General features: G+C 48.6%; 1 protein-coding gene across 4 annotated transcripts in view; it reads right to left on the bottom strand.

The window, feature by feature from the left end:
* CCDC63 (coiled-coil domain containing 63) overlaps window positions 1-15,876 on the bottom strand; it is a 52,816-nt gene that overhangs the window by 18,219 nt on the left and 18,721 nt on the right. For all 4 annotated transcript variants that reach the window (XM_045457313.1, XM_045457316.1, XM_045457315.1 and 1 more), the window contains 4 exons: window positions 11,076-11,195; window positions 6,960-7,141; window positions 5,983-6,164; window positions 3,584-3,804 (listed from right to left, as the gene is read on the bottom strand). In XM_045457313.1, coding sequence (XP_045313269.1) covers window positions 3,584-3,804; window positions 5,983-6,164; window positions 6,960-7,141; window positions 11,076-11,195 — 705 coding nt within the window. The remainder of the gene's footprint in view (window positions 1-3,583; window positions 3,805-5,982; window positions 6,165-6,959; window positions 7,142-11,075; window positions 11,196-15,876) is intronic.

The raw sequence follows: 15,876 nt of genomic DNA, 5'->3' as shown, positions 1-15,876 counted from the left end.
CACTGTGGGGTGGCGTGGCCCGTCTGGGCTACTTGCACACTGCCAGGCTTGTGGTGCTGGGGATCTGGCGTATTAGCTGGGGTGGGTAGGCAAGGTGCACAGGGGCAGGAGGGGCAGGCTTAGCTCGCTTCTCCTTAGGTGATCCACTTCAGGAGGGGCCCTGTGGCAGCGGGAGGGAGTCAGATCCGCTGCCGGAGGTTTGGCTCCTCCGCAGAAGCACAGAGTTGGGTGTTTGCGCGGAGCGAGGAAGTTCCCTGGCAGGAACTGGTTCTCTTTGGGATTTTGGCTGGGGGATGGGCGGGGGAGATGGCGCTGGCGAGCGCCTTTGTTCCCCACCAAACTGAGCTCTGTCGTCCGGGGGCTCAGCAGCTCTCCCTCCCTTTGTCCTCCAGCCTTCCCGCTTTCCGAGCAGAGCTGTTAACTTAGGACCTCCCAGACGCTAAGTCGCGCTTGCTGTCGGAACACAGTCCGTCAGGCCCCTCCGCTTTTGCCCGCCAGACTCGGGGGCTCTGCTTGGCCGGCGAGCCGCCCCTCCGCCCCGGCTCCCTCCCGCCAGTCCGTGGAGCGCGCACCGCCTCGCCGCCCTTCCTACCCTCTTCCGTGGGCCTCTCGTCTGCGCTTGGCTCCAGCGACTCAGTTCTGCTCGCAACTAATAATTTTTAAACTGGGAGGGGGAGGTAGGGGAGACGACGCAAAAGAAGAAAGAAAGTGGGATTCAATCAGTTACGACCTCTGATCCCGGTGCTCGGGGAAGGGGCGAAGTCAGATGTTAGTACCCTAATTGTTTTTCACTTACATATTTTTCCTACCTGAACCCTAGTTTGAGCAGAGGTGCCACAAGAAGGTGAAAAGGTCAAGGGTCCAGGCAACCCCTCCAACCACCCCTCCCACCCCCCACCCCCCACCCCCTTCATCCACAACTGCTCCATTTTACCTGTTTTTTTTTCTTTCTAAATGTTTTTTTTTTTTTTTTTTTTGAGAGAGAGAGAGAGACAGAGACACAGAGTGCAAGCAAGCAGGGGAGGGGCAGAGAGAGAGAGAGAGAGAGAGAGAGAGAGAGAATCCGAAGCAGGCTCCAGGCTCCAAGCTGTCAGCACAGAACCCGAAGTGGGGCTTGAACTCACAAACTGTGAGATCCTGACCTGAGCCAGTCAGAAACTCAACCAACTGAGCCACCCAGGCGCCCCTTACCTGTTTGCTGTACGGTGTTTCCTCAACCTGGGTTTAAACAAAAATGTCCTGTAGCTTTTTTATTAAAAGTTTGGAAAGCACTGCTCTAGTCCCATTATGTCATTCTACAGATGTGGAGACTGAGGCCCAGAAAGGGCAGGAGTTTGGTCACCTTTCATCAGACACACTCTTCCTAACAGAGACAGGCTGCCGGCTGAAGGAGAAAAGGATGGTACCCTCATAAGTGAATGGGAAGGTCCAGGTCAATTACTGTTTGGGAACCATTTCCTGGTGTCTCCCACTGTGTGCGGGGCCATCCTGAGCACTAGGAAAGAAGAGGAAGGATACTCTTGTGCCTGTCCCCTGGAAGATCACCTTCCAGAAGGGAGACAGAGGGAGACAGGAGACAGGCTCATCCCTCCCACCCCTACCCCCACCACACACACACAGCTGGACATTCTCCGTTTTCCCCCATCCACCTACCTCCCTTCCTGCCCTAAACCCCAGGGGCTCGGCTCTGGGCTCCCTTGTCCCCTGGCTCGGGGTGGGCCCGGACAACAGGACTGGAAAGATGTTGGGGGTACCTGGCAGGTCACTAGCTCGGTTGCATCCCTCCAGGAGAGACACATGGACAGCCTTCTCCCCTGATTCCAGAAACGGCTCCTTCCCCTTACCTGTTCTGGAGCCCTCTTTTGTTGCTCCTGCACTTACCCTTTGTAATTTCCTTAAGCCATTGTAAATAGTGCCTTTAAAAAAAAACCCACCTCAATTTACCCATTTGGGGCGTGCCACATGTTTCCTGTGATAACCCTCACAGATAGCACCACCTTCATTTCCATCGTGTTCCTGTGCTACCTGTGGTATTGTCTATCACTGTCTATTATTGTATATTAAGAGTTTTCTTTAAATCAGCCCAGTTGTGTTCATTTTATTATGTTTACCCTTATTTCCTTACTGTTACGAGTATTTCTTATCATCCTAAGTACCAATGTGAATTCAGTCAAAAGTTCACAAGCTATATTTATCCTAATCCTCATAAAAATTAACTCATCACTAGTAAATTAAAATGTTTTCCCTTGGGGCGCCTGGGTGGCTCAGTTGGTTAAGCGGCTGACTTTGGCTCAGGTCACGATCTCGCAGTCTGTGAGTTCGAGCCCCGCATCCGGCTCTGTGCTGACAGCTCAGAGCCTGGAGCCTGTTTCAGATTCTGTGTCTCCCTCTCTCTCTGACCCTCCCCTGTTCATGCTCTGTCTCTCTCTGTCTCAAAAATAAATAAAACGTTAAAAAAAATAAAAAAATAAAATAAAATAAAATGTTTTCCCTTCTATTCTGGCTACTGGCTACTTACACATAGCCAATGCACCTGCTCCGTATTTAGGAAACAGTGACATTGCAAACGGAAGTGGCCCGCCTCGTCATACAAACAGCACGGGGACCCCAGAGGGAAGAGTAATGAACTGCCAGAGGTGATGACATTTGTGCAGGGTCAGGACTAATGAGCAGTATTTCATCAGAAGAAAAGCAGGAGTGGGGGGGGGGGGCGGGGAGGAAATGGCACGGGGAGGCCTCAGAGGAGGGAAAGGTCTAGGATGGGTGAGACTAGGAGCTGCCCAGGGCACCCTGGGCTCGTGAAGAGAGCTGTGCCCTGCTGCAGCAGGTTGAAGCCAAATTTTGAAGGGACTGGAGTGTCATACTAAGTTTAGACTCTATCCTGTTCAGATAGTTCCAAAGGCTGTTTATGTGTGTTCTGGGGAGTAGTAGCCCAAGAAGCCAATTTAGTTTGGGAAATGATGGGCTTAACCAAGGTAAAGAGGTTTCTTTACTGCGGGACTCGTCAGAGCCTTCATTATGCTCATGTATATCAAGTGTCTTCAAGATAGTTTGACCATCTCTACTCAGTTCTGTGAAGCTGCTGATTAACAGGAGTCAGCACGCTTTTAAGGCGAAGGGCCAGACAGCAGATATTTTAGGCATTGCAGGCCACATGTGATCTCTCTCGTACATACCCTCTTTTTTTTTTCCTTATAACCTTTTTAAAAATGCAAAAACCATTCTTATTAGCTCAGGTCTGTACGAAAACAGACCACAGGCTGTATCTGGCCATGGCTATAGTCTACTAAACCCAGGACTATAGAACATGCCATGGGTTATGTCACTATGGTGGGGGGGGTTGGTGACAGGACCACACTAAGTGTTTGCATCAGCTGAAGGCAAATACCAACTTCAGAAAGGTTAAAATGTAGGGGGGAAAGCCTGGGGGAATACAAACAATACAGTGTTTCCCAAACCGATCAGACCCTGAGGCCCTCTTCTCTATAGAGCAGCTCAAGGTGTGTTTCAAGGAACCCGCTTTGAGAAGGGCCGTTATGAGAGTGTGTGGGTCCCGGACCTAGGAAAGAAGAGCAGCCCCGACCTGGATTCTCTGGGTCTTCTTGTGCATCGTCTCCATGTCATTGTTGAGCTCCGTGACGTACATGAACCGAGCAAAGTTCTTCTCCTCCTTGGCCAGAAATCCCTCGATGAGCTCGTTCAGGTCCCCGTTCTCTGTCAGCTTCAGCAGCCGCAGGTGCGCCACCTCGTAGCTCTCAAAACTCTCACCCTTGTTCTTCCTCTTGTACTTCTTTGCCTTGAGGGCTGGGAAGGAAAAGCCGGGAAGTGTGAGGCTGAGAGGAAGCCACTGGGAGCGAAGCCAGGCGGGGAGACGGCTCCGCCTTGTTTATTGTGCCTCGGGGAGGAGGCTAGGCTTTTCCAGGAGGGGGAGCGCAAGAGCTCCGTGCCTAGTCGCTTCACAGATACGTGACCGAACATCTACTCTGCCAGACACGGTGCTGGGCTCTGCAGACACACTCCCCTGCCCCGTGGAGCTTCCAGCACAGGAATCAGACAAGCAGAGAAGGGAAAAGGAGATGTGTCCACGCAGACAGAAGAAATACAACCATCACCACTGTAGCCCAGGTGATGGAGGAGACGCGTCAGGTGCTCTGACGGGGGAGCTGGGTGGCCAGGGAAGTCCTCTCGAGGGAGATGACATTTGAGCAGGACGAAGGTCAAGGGAGCCCTGTTGGCAGAGGGCCCCGGGCAGGCTCAGACCCTGGCAAATTCAAGGAATTAGAACCAAGAAGGTTCTCCAGGCTTCATTCTCTCCAGCCTGATGCCTGCAAAAGCCCCACCTTTCCTGAACCCAGACTTCTCTCTCTCTCTCTCTCTCTCTCTCTCTCTCTCTCTCTCTCTCTCTCTGTCTCTGTCTCTTTTTTTTAGGGAGACAGAGAGAGAGAGAGACAGAGAGAGAGAGAGAGAGAGTCTTAAGTAGGCTCCACACTCAGCACGGAGCCCGCCGTGGGGCTCAATCCCACGTCCCTGGATCATGACCTGGGCCAAAATCAAGAGTCAGACACTTAACCAACTGAGCCACCCAGGCGCCCCAGTCTTGTCTCTTTGGTTTGGCCTCCACATGACAATCACAAGGATCTTTCTAGATCTTCCTAGGCACCTCTGGCCACGTGACTCCTTTACGTGTTATGTTAAAGAGTGAGAGATGGGGTTTCTCAGAAACACACTTTTCACAACATGGTCCCAAATGTAAAGACAGGAAGAGCCAGGAGATGCTGAAGGAACAAAGAACAAATGCAGCTTCCCGGGGGGCTCTCAGAAGAGCTCAGATTTTTTTCCGTCTGTTCAGGAGACAGTGAATACAACGGCCCTGAGACTGTCCTCCTTAGAAAGGGCTCTTCTTTAATTTTTTTTTTTTCAACGTTTTATTTATTTTTGGGACAGAGAGAGACAGAGCATGAACGGGGGAGGGGCAGAGAGAGAGGGAGACACAGAATCGGAAACAGGCTCCAGGCTCTGAGCCATCAGCCCAGAGCCCGACGCGGGGCTCGAACTCACGGACCGCGAGATCGTGACCTGGCTGAAGTCGGACGCTTAACCGACTGCGCCACCCAGGCGCCCCTAGAAAGGGCTCTTCTTGCAAGGGTGTCCCGTGGCTGGCACCTGGGCACCTAAATGGTAACCAGTGCCCTACAGGGATATAAAACTTTGCCTGAATGCTAGGAGGGACTCCCTGTGCCTAGGCTGGGCAGATGTTGTGTGGGGTTGATGCTAAACACGGACTTTCCTTCCAGGAGGCTGGCATTTTGGTGTGTGCAGGGGAGAGGACACTTACATCACCAGCCCCCAGTAAGATCTTGGGCACCGGGGCCGTAATGAGCTCCCCTGGCAGACAGCTCTTCACACGTGTTGTCACAGTGAGATGCTGGGGGAATTAAGCACATCCTGTGTGACTCCCCTAGGAGAGGATCCCGGAAGCTTACACCTGGTTTCCTCCAGACTCTGCCCAGTGCCCCTTTTGTCTTTGCTGGGCGTGCTTTGTGTCTCCACCTCCCAGCCATGCATGTGCCTACACACTCAATCTTTAGAGTCCTCCTAGCAAATTGCCAAACGCGCGGACGGTCGTGGGGACCCAATACCCGAGTCTCCCCCAACAAAACAATGGAAGGAGAACCTCAGAGTAAGGACACGTCCTATGGGTTAGGGTTGGCCAATAAAATACAGGACCCCGGTTACATTTGAACTTCAGACAAACAATACATTTTTAAAGTATAAATTGTGTCCCAATTGCAGATAACCTACAAATAATTTTTATTTTATTTAAAAATTTATTCAGTTTATCTAAAGTGTCGATTTAACTAGGCATCTTGTAATCTTATTCGCTAAAGTTGGCATGCCTACTACAGAAGGACTTGGGCACCCTCAGCTAAGATGGGGAGGGAGGGGGGAGAGAGAGAGAGAGAAAATGCCTGGAGAACGTACCTTCTTCCTTTTTGCTCTGCTCCTCGAACTCCAGACGATCATTCAGCTTGATGAGCAAGAAGGACTTGAGCTTGGTCTCGTGGGCATAGACACGCTCCAGCTCTCGGATCTCCAGGTTGTACTGAGAAATGTCCTTCTGCTGGCGGTCCTTCATGGCAGCCATTCGAGCCATGGCTTCCAGCCTGAGTGAGGCAGTTACAGGGTCTGAGCGTCTGGAGATTCCTCCCTTCCCCTCCCCTCCCCTCCCCTCCCCCTACCAGACCAGAGGGACTTTCTGCCAACGGATATCACTTCTTTGAATCGTGGAGGTTGCTGGGAGTGGAAGAACAGCCCTCCTTACCTGAACGACAGGAGCCGCTGGCTCCAGACCATCCCCAGGAAGTGAGTTTTCTATCATCATCATCACCACCACCACCATCACCATCATCATCATCATCACCACTTGTCAGTTACTGTGGCCCAGCGAGTCCTTATATACATATATTGTTTATCCCCCACTACCATCCAAAGTGGTCCTACAATAATACAGTAATGATGGATGGAGCCAGGATTCAAACCCAGATCTGACTCTAAAACCTGTTCTCTTCACAGCCCAGCTATATGCCTCTTGCCCTGGAGTGGGAGGCAAGGAGATAAGCTGGACTGAGAGGCCCCTAGGACCAGAGGCAGGGCTACCTGGAGGAGGTGGTTCGGCAGAGAAGTTTGAATCTCAGTCCTACCACATCCGCCATTTACCTGGCTCTCAGGCAAATGGCATCTCTAAGCCTCTGTATCCTGGTCCGTAAAATAGGGATAATAACCCCCGGGGCAGTTGTGAGGGTTGCAATGATACCCAGAGAACCTGGCATCGTGCTGGGCACACAGTCAGTGCTCAGAGTTATTATGATTCAAGATCCCTCAATGCATAAGCCCAGGGGCAGAGGTGCTTGGCAGGGGCTTAAGAGACATCCCTGCCCCTAGGTCTCCCCCCAGCCCACCTCTGCTCATAGGCCTGGGCAGACTGCTCGATGGCCACATTCATGGTTTTCTTCTGCGTCGATAAACGCCGCAGCAGCTGCTGATACACGTTGTCATACGCAACCTTCTCATACCGCAGGTCCTCGATCTCCTTCCGGAGCTTAGCATTGGTGGTCAGCATCTTGTCAAAGTGCACGGTGACCTGTGGGCGGGGCCGTGCTTCAATACTGAGCTCACTCCTGGGGCATGAGACAGCTTCCGAAGACAGCCAGAGGGTGGGAAGGTCTTCCCCCACCTCCCGCCCCAGGCCCACAGCACCGCTTGGGAGTGCTGGGTGGGAGACTTGGGCTGGCCACCGGCTGGCTAAGTGGTCTTAGGTAAGTCCCCCCACCCCCCGGATTTTAAATTTCTCAACTACCTTTATACCTAACTTCCAGTGTTTAGCAAGGGCAGGGGAGAGAGGAAAAGGTAAATAACGCCATGAGGAAACAAGCAGCCGAATCCAGAAGGTAGAACTTTCTAGAAGACAGCTGACCCAGACTCTTCAACAAGTTGGTGGCTGGAAAGAGTTGGGATGGGGCTTTTGTAGAGCAGGGTTTCTCAAACTTGGCACTGTTTGGGCCTGGATGATTCCCTGTGGTGGAGAGCTGTCCTGTGCTTTATGCTATTAAAGAAACATCCCTGGTCTCTACCCACTAAATGTCAGTAACACAGGAGTGCCTGGGTGGATCAATCAGTTGAACGTTAGGTCATGATCTCAAGGTTTGTGAGTTCAAGTCCCACATCGGGTTCTGTGCTGACAGCTTGGAACCTGAAGCCTGCTTCAGATTCTGTGTCTCCCTCTCTCTCTGCCCCTCCTCTCTCTCTCTCAAAAATAAACATTAAAAAATAATAATAATAATAAAAATAAATGCCAGTAGCACAGCCCCAACCCAGTTGTGACAATCAAAAATGTCTCTTTTTAGAGACAATGTCCCTTTGGGGGCAAAATCATTTCTGCTTGAGATCCATTGTTGTTGATTAAAGAAATTTAAGAGACCTATTAGGTGAAACTTGACAGTCTCCAACTTTAAAAGACATTTTGGAGCCAGCCAGAGAAGTTTTTAATGTGGGCAATATTAAGGAAATAGTATTAATTTTGTAAGGTGTGATAATGGTTTTGTGGCTATGAAAGAAAATGTTTGGTTTTTAAAGATGATTGATTTTAGAGATGGAGGTATTTGGGGTGAAATATCATCATGTCTGTAATTTACCTTAAAATACTTCAGGGAAAAGAAGGGTGAAACAGAATAGTAAAATGTTAACAATTACTAAATCTAAGTGATAGGTATGTGGGTGTTCATTATTTGATTCCCTCAACTTTTCTGTACATCTTAATAAATTTATCCTAATAAAAAAATTTTTATGAGGAGTGCTCCCATAGACACTGAAAAGCAACAATTGCAGAAAATAGTCCTAATCATACGAAAGTAGATTCGATCAGAGGTTTCCAAGGCATATTTGGAGAAACCTTAGGCTTCCACAGGGCTGAGATGGGGTAAGGCAAGTGAGGCCACCAGGATGCAAAATTTAAGGAGGTGCTCATTTTCTGGTGTCAACCCTGCATTTCCATGAGTGCTTTCTTAAATTCTGCACTCTGGGCTCTTTACTTGCCTCACCCTAGTCCTGGCCCCGGGCTCCTCTGTAGGATATGTCAGTAGCCGCCACACAAGGGAAGGGAATCCAGGAACAGAATCATCCTTATTCTCTCAATATCTTCCACTTACCCTTAAGAAGATATCACTTATCAGTCATCTGCACTGTAGTGTGAATTCTACTCCAGGACTGTTGGCATGCTACCCATCCTCTGATTGTGGGATGAAAATGGGGAGGACTCTCACGCCCCATTGAGTAAACAGAGGAGTCTTTAAGGTCATGGAATATTTGGGGACCCTGAAATAACCTTTAGAGTCGGTTACCTAATCTACTAAAAGGCACACCCAGAACTGGTCAGGGAAGAAAGGAAAGGGGACCATTTTGAGATGCAAAAGAGCAAACCTCTCAGAAATAAAATAGGGGACATACGACAGACGTTACAGAAATAAAAAGAATTATAAGGCAATATACTGGGAACAATTGTATACCAACAAATTAAGATAACTTAGATGAAATGGACAAATTCCTAGAAAGAAACAAACTAATGAATTGATTCAGGAAGAAATAGAAAACCTGAACAGATCTACAAACAAAAAAGTAGACCTCTATCATGCATACCTTTATTCATTCATTTAATCAACAGATGTTTGCTAAGTACCTACTCTAAGCCTCACACTGTGCCAGGCATTAACGATTCTTAACCAAGGGAATCATTAACCTTAACCTTGATTCTTAACCTTTGGTTTCACGGGGGTTTTCAGTAAGAGTTTCACTGGGAGTTACAATAACAGTGCAGATGCCTGGGTCTAAGCCTTAAAAGTTCTGACTCAGAACCAGTGAATCTGGAGGGGACCCAGGAATCTGCATGTTAACACAAATCCTAGGCCTTCTGAGACATGGGTACAAATCACTGTGCATGGATATTAAAAAGACACTGCCCTGTCTTCAGTCCACTTTCAGGTTACCGGGGCAGACAGAGGTCATATCCAATTACCTTCAAACACGCCCGGTTAAAGCTTGATGGTCAGAGTTTGGGGGAAGCTAAGAGCTTTGCATAATGAGGCACTGACAGGCTTCCTTCCAAATCAATTCACTTTCCCTCTCTCCTGGCTCATTTTGTGAGAACTGTAATTTCACAAGTCAGACTGAAATGTGTTTGTACCTGCCCAGCATTGCTTCTTTCTTTCTTTTTGCTTTTCCGGGAGAACCATTTCTCCCTAGCTCTCAGTCCACACTGTTGGATAGGGCTGCCGTCCCTTGACTTCGGGTGGGGGCTGTGGGAGTGGGGGGAGTGATACAAGCATAGTTATGTGACTCAAGTCCATGTATTTCATTCTTTTGACCACCATGATAGGTTTAGGGATGGGCACTTGACCCAGGATGGCCCAATGGGAGCCCTCCCTGCGACTTATGATTGAATTCTTAGGAAAGAGATTGTCTTTTTCTGTTGGTGTTTGTTCACATTGGGGGGCTGCCCAAGAATGTAGTCATCTCTACGCAAAGGAGAGATGGACAGAGAAAGTATCTTAAAGACATGTTTGGGGCATCTGGATTCAGCTATTCCTGAAGGCCCCACTTTTGCCCCTGAAATTTTAGTTCCATGACCAATCCATTCTCTCTTTTTTTTTTTTTTTTTTTTTTTTTTTTTTTTTTTTTTGCTTAAGCCAGTTTGCAATTTAGAAAATCCTGCTTAATGCAAAACTCACTATAAACTGAAAGCGATCAGGAAACACCACTTTTCTCTTTATCTGGTTATGCATGTCTGTGCTGAATATTTCCTAGAGACAACATCAACAACAACCAAAAAGTACCAGGTCTCACAGAGGTGTGAACAGATTGCGATGGGAGGGAAGGTCTAACTAATTCTGCTTGCTGAGGGCTAATATTTGAGCTGCTTCTTGAGAATGAGCAAGAATTTTTTAAGTCAAGTGACTAAGAACAGGTATCCCGGGAGGGGTGGGAGATGGGGATGGTGGGGGGAGGCGGGCAGCAGCATGGTACATAAAACGCAGAGAGCAAGAAAGAGAAAGGCACCTTGGGTAACAGTGGGTCAACTAGTGGATGGAACAGAATGGATAGAGTAGGGTGGATGGTAAGTCTAAAAGGCTGCCCAGGGGCGCCTGGGTGGCGCAGTCGGTTAAGCGTCTGACTTCAGCCAGGTCACGATCTCGCGGTCCGTGAGTTCGAGCCCCGCGTCAGGCTCTGGGCTGATGGCTCAGAGCCTGGAGCCTGTTTCCGATTCTGTGTCTCCCTCTCTCTCTGCCCCTCCCCCGTTCATGCTCTGTCTCTCTCTGTCCCAAAAATAAATAAAAAAACGTTGAAGAAAAAAAAAATAAAAAAAATAAAAGGCTGCCTGGCTTGTATGAACCCTATTATTTAACCTTCTTCTGAGTCAACCAACAAGATGGATGTGTCCTGCTAAAGGTACCATGGGGATCATTCTCTGCTCTGAGCAAGGGAAGGCAGAGCGGTTTGCAAAGCTGCAGAGAACACGTACGTACGAGATTCAAACGGGTTTCCAAAATGTGGATCTGTTTTTGCAGTTTCCGGGGGTCATTGGCTTTCTGTATCTTGGCGAAGATCTGTTTTTGGTTTATAATTTTTTTTTCCATCTGAGCAATCTGGAAAAAAAAAAAAGGAGAGAGAGAGAGAAGCCCCCCCCAACTGTGTTAAATTAATATCTATATGGGTACAGATTCAACAGTTCATTAACTTAAGTGTGCTAAAATAAAAACTCTAATGTTCTTTCCTTTCCTACAAAAGGATTTTTTATTTCTCGAATGCATGCTCAACGCAACTTAATCTTAGCCAGTTTGGGGTAAAATGAGGCGATTTAGAGTTTTTGCTTTTACGTGTGCATGTAAATTTCACTCACCTTTTGGTGCAAGCTTCTCTTGGTGAGGTATCATGTCACCTATGGCCAAAAGCATCGCTAACACGCCATGCGCTTTATGCACTGAGATCATAGATTCTGACTTCAGAGAAGGGCCATACGCCCTTGCCATGGCTGGCAGGAGAGAATTTTGGTGTTTCTCTCTACCCTTGCAGCTCCAGCCAAGTTCTCCAGACCCAAGCATACCCCCCACCTCCACCCCCGCCGTCACCTTCCCACAGAGCTCACTCTGTAGTTTCTCATACAAGCGACAGCGGATCATGTCATTTCCTCACACCACTAGCAACGTGCATAACCAACCTGACATACAGCTTTAACCCAACCCAGGCAGAGATCCAAATTGCCTCCCAAAAGTTAGCCCCATCTGGAAGCAGCTGGCTAGTGCTAAATCCTAGCAGGTTCTACAGAAGTTTATGGAACTATTATCTGAAAACAAGTGAGTGCCAGATCCTAATGTGTCAGAGGTACTTTATCTTCTTAGGGTTTGGACTGAGACTAAGCTCTGAGACTTTTTTTTTTGGAACCCTGCTGGGTGAAGGGTCAGGGCACTGTCATTTAAAGCAATTTTTTATGTTCTTGTTTGTCTGGAGGTAGTAACTTGAATTCACTATCTGAAGCCCGGCTCCTGTCTGGAAATGGAGAAGTTCCAGATGAGAGACGTTAAGTGCTTGGTGTAATGAAATATAAAGTTTGTCAGCTCCATGGAGGCTGGCTTCCAGCTGGGAGCAAGGTGCCCCTGTGCTGAGCTTGGGCTGATGAATTCTGGGAGCAGTCGCATCCAGGGTTCTATGTTAGTGTCCCTGAGATGGTGGTTTCCTTTGGTTATTGCCAAACCTTCGGGAAGTCTATACAGCACAGTCTCAGTTATGACCATGGAGCATTGAGAGAAAAATCTATACTAGAGGTTGCAAACTATGCCCAAGCAGGTGGCATAAAAGCGTAAAGTGGGCCCACTATAAGACCGTCCAGGACGGTGGAGAATATAGAAAACTGGAGCACATACTCCCTGCCTTAAGGGGCAGCAGCTCGTATCATGCAACTACAAATTATAGAAAATGCAACTAAACAATGGCTCAAACAAATTATGGTTTATCTTCCTCTCCATAAACGTGCCAGGTTAAGTTCAGTAACTCAAGGAACTAAACACAAGATCTCTGTAATTCACCTGGCCTTTCCCTGATGGTCAAAAAATGGCTGCCACTGCACCAGCTTTCACAGTCATATTCCAGGCAGGAAGGTAGAAGAAGCAACATGGATAAATGGCTAGGACCTATATCTAGGAAGCAAAACTTTCTAGACACCCCCCAACAGACTTCCCCTCAAATTTCATTGCCCACCTTTAGCTGCAAGGGAAGGTGAGAAACATAGCTCTTTAGGAATCTGTTAGAGAGGAAGAAGTAGAGAGTGGGCAAACAGCTGTGGTGTCACCACAACACCATTTAGTTGCAGCTGTCCCACGGAAATTCAGGGTCAATGTTACCAAAGCTTTCCATCTTCTTTTCTTTTTTTGAAGAAAAGTCAGATACCCAAATTTTTACATGAAATCTCTCAATTTTAACCAGTTAACTAATTAAAATAAATTTTAAACACTGACTGGGCCAAAGCCCTCATGTTGTCAGACTTAATCTGTCCTGAAGACCACCAATTTGGTCTACACCCACATTTAATCCTGAAGGAACCACAGTATGCCGATGAAAGATGGTTTCAGGCAGTGAGAGATACCAAGCAAAGGACAGAAGAATGTTCCAGAGCCCGGTAGCTGGAAGAGGTATGAACAGCCAGAACTGTAATGGATGTGGTGGGTTGTTGGCCCCCAAAACCCATCTCACCCCAGAAGGCTGATCCAAGCCAACCATGGTAATGCTGTCCCCTCTGCCTATGATTTATTCATTCAAGGTTGGACAGGACTAAACCAGTTAGGGCCTATGAATTAGTCAGGCTGATTGCTAGGGAAGCCTTGGGAGAAAGTTTCCTCATTTCCTAAAACAGTCATAGGAAGAGATAGTCTGTCTTCTTTGTAAAAATCATTCTTTTCTGGAGGGCCATAAACAGACCAGATTGGGCTCTCACACCACAGTTTACTGCCCCTGGTCTAGCCCCCAACCAATTATAGAAATTTCATTTCCCTTTGCCAGTGATTGGCCTAGAAGTAGGCATATGCCCTGGCCAATGAGGGAAAATCAGCTGGAGAGTTTCTGTGAAATATTCTCTCCCTCATAAGTGAGAATATCATGTAAGAACAAGTCCCCCTATCCTTTCTTCATATCTTTGAATGTGATTCTGTGAGAAGCTATACCAGCTAAGCTTTGGCAGCCATCTTGTGACCATGAGGGGAGGGCCAACCAAGAGGATCGGAGAGAAAAAGACCAACCCATCATTGTAGAGCTACTAACCTGTCTCTGGGACAATCTTTTCCCAGACAGACATCGTATTATGTGAGAAAAACAAACTTCCATAGCCCAACACATTCCCACTGGTACATCAAGCAAGATGGCAGCTCAGATGATGAGGCATCAAGGGAACTGCTAGGTTGCCCACAAACTCGTAAGGCATGTGAACGCTGTTTATGATTCAATCATAGTAGCCAGGCTTTGGTTCAAGTCAGACCCCGTCTACTTTCTTCTCTCTATGCTGTGCACAGGCAGCTCCCTCAACACAGAGCCCCACTAAGTCACCTACGAAGTGAAACAAACGACTCGTTGTAATATATGGGAGGGCAGCATCTCCGGAGCAAAGCGTGGCCTGCGCCGAAGGGATGCCCGCCCCTGCCTGAGTTCACCGGGGGACCTCAGGTTCTAGCTCCTTGTCAAAGGATGCTGTGGTGTCAGCACTCTGCCCAGTGACTCTTGTCATTAAACTCAGCCTCCTGTTCCCTTTGGCATCTCTTTGTCAGACGTTGCTTTTGTGACGCTGAGAGTAATTAGGCGTCTGCCCAAAAAGAGACACATCCAAGGCTGCACCGCCAGAGGAATGCGTTGCCTACACAAGGTGCTGTCTCCAGCACGAAGGCATAGGCTTATTTGCTCTTTGAGGCCAGGCAGGGCCTGGTGAGGTCCCTGCCTCCAGTGACCTCTTGCAAGGAGGAAGCTCTGGGCATAGCAGCAGGGGATTCTGGGACCCGCCCTCCCTGGGATGGAGCTGGGCAAAAAGGGGTTTTGTACAGGGCGGTGAGCCCCATGTTCTTTTGCGGATTCCAAAGCAGGCTGCCTTTTCCTACTATTTCTGAGGACCCATGTCCCCATCTTTTCTTCACTTTTCCTCTTTCTTCACTGCTATTGCCTCCTTTCTCATCCACAAATTCATTCATTCATTCCTCAATGATTCTTAGACGCCTGCTGGGTGCCAGACAACAGGGGGATGCCGGTGATCAAGACGGTATCATGGCCCCCGGCCTCAACACAAACTTATAATCTGGGACTAGAAACAAGCTATGAAGCATAATTAGTCCTAGGAAAAGGGAGATGTAAGGCATTTGGGACACGTCCAGTGGGAGCATCTGGCAGGGAAATGAAGGGACAAGTATCCGGCAGAAGTGGCATTTGGGCTGAGGCCTACAGGATGAATAGGAGCTCCCCAAGCACAGAAGATGGAAGGGCAATCCGGGCAGAGGGAAGGGTATGTGCAAAGGCCTGCAGGGGAGAGACAGCACTGTAGGTTTATGGAGGTGGCCAGTGCGGCTGGAACACGGAGGGGGGAGCAGGAGGGAAGGTGGAAGGGGCAGGAGGGACACAGGGCAGCCGAGCCAGCAGACCACACGGGGGAGTCTGGCCCTTATCTCAAGAACAACAGGAAATTACTGAAGGATTTGCAAGCAGAGGAAAGATGTAATGAGATTTCCAGATTCTTTCAGTCAGTAAATATTTATTGAGGGCCTACTATGTGCCAGGCACTGGCACACGCATGGGATGTACCGAGGGGAACAAAACAGACATGGTCCTTGCCCTCCTGCAGGTGACACGTTATAGGGACAGATGACACCTGTGTTAAGCCATAATTATCACTATGAGAAGTGCTATCAAGGGGGGGGCCATGGGATGTCGTGAAAGGGGCCGAGGGGGTGTTCTGGGATCTTCTGTTTGACTCCTGAGGTTCACTCTCCACTCTGTGCCACCCACCCTGCTCTGTGCCCCAGGAAGCTGACCTGGAAGGAGTCCACAATGGCCTCCTTGCACTGGGGGTCCATGGGTGAGAAGAGAGAGGTTGGGGTATTTGTTCCCCCTGGCATGCTCCCTGTGTTCAGGTTCCGGGGTGTGCCCCCTGCCCACTGTGGCTAACCCTACAGTGCTTCAATGTCCCCACTCTGTGCTCACACCCTTGTAAACAGTGCCTCAGAAAACTCTTCTCAAAGTACCTTACTGAGCATACTATTTGTTTTTGGCCAGGAACCTAATTAATGCAAGGGGGATATG

Source organism: Leopardus geoffroyi, chromosome D3 (assembly GCF_018350155.1).
Source record: "Leopardus geoffroyi isolate Oge1 chromosome D3, O.geoffroyi_Oge1_pat1.0, whole genome shotgun sequence".
NCBI lineage: Eukaryota > Metazoa > Chordata > Mammalia > Carnivora > Felidae > Leopardus > Leopardus geoffroyi.
The sequence above is the reverse complement of the archived record's forward strand: the minus strand, read 5'-3'. Positions and strand labels throughout refer to the sequence as shown.